The sequence below is a fragment of the Ascaphus truei genome, chromosome 5 (genome assembly GCF_040206685.1).
Source record: "Ascaphus truei isolate aAscTru1 chromosome 5, aAscTru1.hap1, whole genome shotgun sequence".
NCBI classification, from domain to species: domain Eukaryota; kingdom Metazoa; phylum Chordata; class Amphibia; order Anura; family Ascaphidae; genus Ascaphus; species Ascaphus truei.
The window spans coordinates 70,876,267-70,881,266 of NC_134487.1; the positions used below are offsets into that span (position 1 = coordinate 70,876,267).

Here is a 5,000-nt window from a genome sequence, read left to right on the forward strand (position 1 = left end):
ATGATAGCCTGAAATGAGACAAGACGCACAGTGACATTAAAAAGACTTACTAACTAGACCAGATGTCACTTTTATCACGATGTCATACTTAAGCGATTAAATAATTTTCATATAATCACACAAAGTTAATTTTCTTGATACCTACCTGCCTTATGAGAGTTGCATAAGTGAATGGAGGTCGAACATCTGCATTTTTATAAAACTCGTAGTTTGGGGCAATTTCTACAAAAATGAGAGCTGTGTTAGTCTCTTTAAATTGTATTTTTCACTACAAAACTGATTGCTAGCAATCATGAACAAATGTACAAGATACTGTACTGATGGAATGAACAAAATGAAAATTCTGAAGTCTGTGGAAAAGATACAATATTTATATATTATCATCACTATAAAATATCCTGTGACAAATGCACCAATACACTGTATGACTACATTCCAGTTTTTATTTTGTACCTACCAAGACGAGGTAGTGCTTTAAAATAAATTCAATTTGTTTATATTACACAGTTTTGCAGGATATACTGTACATTAAATAGTTGTATTGATCACATAGTAAACTGGATTACTTACTGGTGGCGATATTGCATTTTACTTGACCAAAATGAAATGATACATTAATGATTTTTAATTTGCAAGACCTCTCACCCTTTATCATCTGAAAAAAGGGACTAGTCGGTTGCCAAAATCTCATATGGAACAATATATTGCCAAGAACTCAGACAAAAACAGTCCAAATAAAAAATATATTGCACCTAAAACAATCTCACCAAAATCTAACCAAATGGTGCATATTTAAATTGCTACATCAACAATATTTAAAAAATAAAAAAGCACTCAATTAGAATAAATATCCTACCTGATGACATGGGAATGTTGTATTTGTCAGAATGTCGTCTTCGGATGGCGCCAACATTGGGAACACTGGCTGCTGTGATTACGGAGGGTCCCTGGGTAATTGGAGTGATGGGGGCTGTTGGTGTTGTGGGTGTTTGAGGTAAGCTCTGAGGGGATGTCTCCAACATGTTCTTAGACATGGTAACACTGGACACCAGGTTTAACTGTTAAGATGAGTAAGAAGGGCATCAGTAACAGGCTTCACAGAAGTTTGACAAACGTCAGTGGCTTGACGTTTACTGCACATCTGTATTGGCACAAATAAGCTGCAAAAGGAAGCAGTCAATCTCAACTAATTACAGGATAAAAATTGTATCATGTGAACCCTAATTAGAGGATGCTGTTAGAGGCTATCTAATAATCTGCTGCGACGTTACTTTGGACCAATGCATAATAGAGTGCTTGTGCTAGACTTTGCAAAGACTCTTCCCTGGCAATAAAGACAAGACGTTGAATATTATCTTGAGTGACTGCTGCTAAACAGAACCAACCCATCCATAATATAAACACTTCTGGAAGCAAATTAAAAATGAAGAACTCTACGCAAATAAGACCGCACATAAGTTCTTATTTAAATACTGCCATAGTGTTTTTTCATAGTCCTAAATCTCAGCTGAGAAGCTCCAACCAGCTGGAAAATTTTACACTGACCTTTAGTCTCCTTGCTAATTTGGTGGAATGGTAATGACATTACTACATATTCAAACAAAATTGTCTTAATTGCAAATTAGCCAGAGGAGGCTGAACATTTTCAAATTAAATCTGATTGGAGATGGAGAGAGGGAAATGGAATTTCCTCACTAACAATCATTTGTGGCATGTGTTAACAAATATAATGAAATGTCAAGTTTGCCAATTCCTCTGGAAGTATCATTTTCAATTTATGATTACAGTGTCACTTATTGCTGATGTACCCTGGAAAGGGGGTGTCAGGGTAGAGAAGAGGAAAATAGGTGAGAATATATGCAAGCTGTTTTAAAATGTGTCCTCCATTAATCCCCTCAGTGAGCCACTCTTCCTCATTATCAAAAAAACTCATCACCTCTACCACACCTCTTTGGTCATAAATAGCATCCAATTAGCAAAATTTAGAAGCAGTGCAACACATGCAATGATTGCTACCATAATTTAAATGGTACTCATAAGAGATAATATTCAGTTAATTTGATTCATACCCTTATATTAACCCTTTCAGCATTCCAGGTTTCTCCAGCACAGGACGTGTTAAAGCAGAGAGATGGCCACATGCTAATAATTGTTTTACTTCTGTACAATGTATTCGTATTTAACCTAAACAGAGAACTCTCTGCTTTTGTATAACATTTAGCAACACCTGCCTTTTTTAATCCCAAATACACTTCTTGAGACCAACATATTTGAATAGGGAAAAATGGTGTGTACAGCATTGATTGATCTTTCTTTGTGGATTTGTTTTACACATTTAGTCAGTGGAGAGATTTGTTACGGAAACAAAAATTAACATATGCCAGCTAATTGTTCCTCTTTCTTGGGAAGCAGCCAGAAGAAGCACATTAGCAGTCTAATAATAACGACTGGCACCCTGAAGGCATCCCCAAGTGCATCTGTTCCCAATAAACCACAAACTGTTAGTCAGCTCCCACTCAAAGCCGACAGATTGAAATGGGAATTCTTTCTTAAGTACATAAAAAGGCTGAGATGATATTACTAAATGCTGTACTTCCGGCATTTAGAAAACCAATTGTACATGCTTGTTCGTGAAGTCTACAACATCTTTCATGAGCTTTAGAACTGCCAGCAGATTTATACCTGTATTGTGTATTTAATATCTAATTAGACCAACAGTGCAAACACACTGTATCATAAAGTCTATTTTTGTTTCACAGATTCAAACTAGAAAAAATATTTAGCGTACAAGGTTCAATATCATGGATGATAAATTGTATTTTAGAACCATGCCGTGTAGACTCTACAATGTTCAGTAACATGAATTCTAAATAATACTTTATAATAAAATATAAGATGACCAAACTTAATGCAGCGGTTTATGTTTGGGCGGAATACATTCCCTCTTTTTAAATGTAAATAAACATCAGCATAAAATTCTGAAAAGTGATTTTTTGTTCTAAATCACGATCTAATTATCTAAGCAATTACACCAAACCAGGGGAAAAAGTATTTCTTTAAAAACTTCCTCTCTTCATTCTTATCACATAATTAATAGTGAAATTCTCCAGTATTGTTCTATTTTAGATCAATATTCATATAAAGTGATCTTTCAGAAAGAATGAATATATATACAGTATATATACTAAACCACTCTAAAACCACTTGTCAGGAACACACACCCAGCTATATCCAGGACACCATCGACCTGCTAAACAAACTTAATGCCATTGGCCCCCTCTCAACAGGAACACTACTAGCAATGGATGTAGAATCACTTGACACAAACATCCCCCACAAAGATGGGATTTCAGCCTGCAGATACTTTCTAGGACCACAGGAGCCACTCTCCGAGACAGTGACTAAATGCATCGAATTTATTCTGACCATAATTACTTCACATTTGGAAATGACACATACCTCCAGACAACCGGGACCACTATGGGCACTCGGATGACGCCACAGTATGCCAATCTGCTATACGCAAAACTGGAAAGTGACTTTCTTTCCACCTGTCACTTGACACCCCATACATACCTTCGTTACATCGATTACATCCTCCTGATTTGGACCTCTGGTGAACAGAACCGTATACAGTTCCATGAGAACTTCAATATGTTCCACCTGACCATCAACCTCAAACCCATCCATTCCCCGGACGAAGTAACTACTACCTCTATACCAACTATACCAACTACAGACCTCTATATCTCACAAACATACAGACATAGCCAGCTATTTGAGGGACAACAGCTTCCACTCCACACACACTAAGCATGCAACCATCTACAGTCAAGCCATACGATACAACCAGATATGCTCCGACACAGCAGACAGAGGCCAATGGATTACAGCCTTGAGATCGGGTTTCATAAACCGTGGATATAACCACAGAATTGTAGACCAGTAAATCCACAGTATGTGGGGTCCTCCAGCAGCAGCGGGAGAAATGGTGGAGCACAGCCGAAGAATGATGCAGGGTAAACGTGGGTGGTGACTTCAAAAAGATTTATTCAAACAGACAGGTGTAGCTGGTGGATCATCTAGCTCTAGGGCTGAAACGCGTCAGATGATCCACCAGCTACACCTGTCTGTTTGAATAAATCTTTTTGAAGTCACCACCCACGTTTACCCTGCTTCATTCTTCGGCTGTGCTCCACCATTTCTCCCGCTGCTGCTGGAGGACCCCACATATTGCTGTTTTCTGGATTGCACGTCGGGTAGCCGCTGCACACGGAGGGGAGCTCCGCCGGTCACGTGACCGCCCCACATCATACCGCTGACACGCCGGAGATAGCGGTTTCAACACAGAGACCATCAGCTCAGCTGAGACACGGAGCTCACCGGTCCCCCATCCACCGACATCAGAGGAGAACACCGCCCCACGTGACGTCCAGTCACGACAGGGTTGGCGGTGCAACTACACAGTCATTGAGGACCTGATCACGGCGTTATTACTCCCCAAACCGTGAGTGCATGCAACAATTGGTGCCCTGAGCTGGGCCAGTTGCTTTCTTATGGCTAAAGTTTACACATATACTTTTCATTTGCAGCGATTACTATACTGACTCTGATGCACCTAATAGGATAAACACGATTATCCAGTTTCAGTAAATCCACAGAGCCACCAGAATACCAAGAAGTGATCTCCTTGAATATAGACAGAAAGAGACAAGTGACAGGTTACCTTTGGTGGTCACATATAACCCACACCTAGAAGCCCTACGCAAGATCGCCAGGGAACTACAACCAATTTTCCAGGAAGATACAAGACTGCAGTAGGTCTTCCCTGAAACACCCTTATTATCATACAGACATCCTCATAATCTCAAGAAAATGATGGTGAGGAGTAAAGTATTCAACATTACAACTGAATGCGGGACAAGACCATGCCAAGACGCAAGATGCAAAACCTGCGCAATGCTCCACACAGCGGGCACAATACATATACCACACAGGAA

General features: G+C 39.5%; 1 protein-coding gene across 13 annotated transcripts in view; it reads right to left on the reverse strand.

The window, feature by feature from the left end:
• Window positions 1–5,000, reverse strand: part of FOXP2 (forkhead box P2) — a 260,560-nt gene that overhangs the window by 33,473 nt on the left and 222,087 nt on the right. For all 13 annotated transcript variants that reach the window (XM_075600002.1, XM_075600008.1, XM_075600010.1 and 10 more), the window contains 3 exons: window positions 857–1,058; window positions 146–222; window positions 1–8 (listed from right to left, as the gene is read on the reverse strand). The exon at window positions 1–8 is cut by the window's left edge and continues 94 nt beyond it. In XM_075600002.1, the coding sequence (XP_075456117.1) occupies window positions 1–8; window positions 146–222; window positions 857–1,058 (287 nt within the window). The remainder of the gene's footprint in view (window positions 9–145; window positions 223–856; window positions 1,059–5,000) is intronic.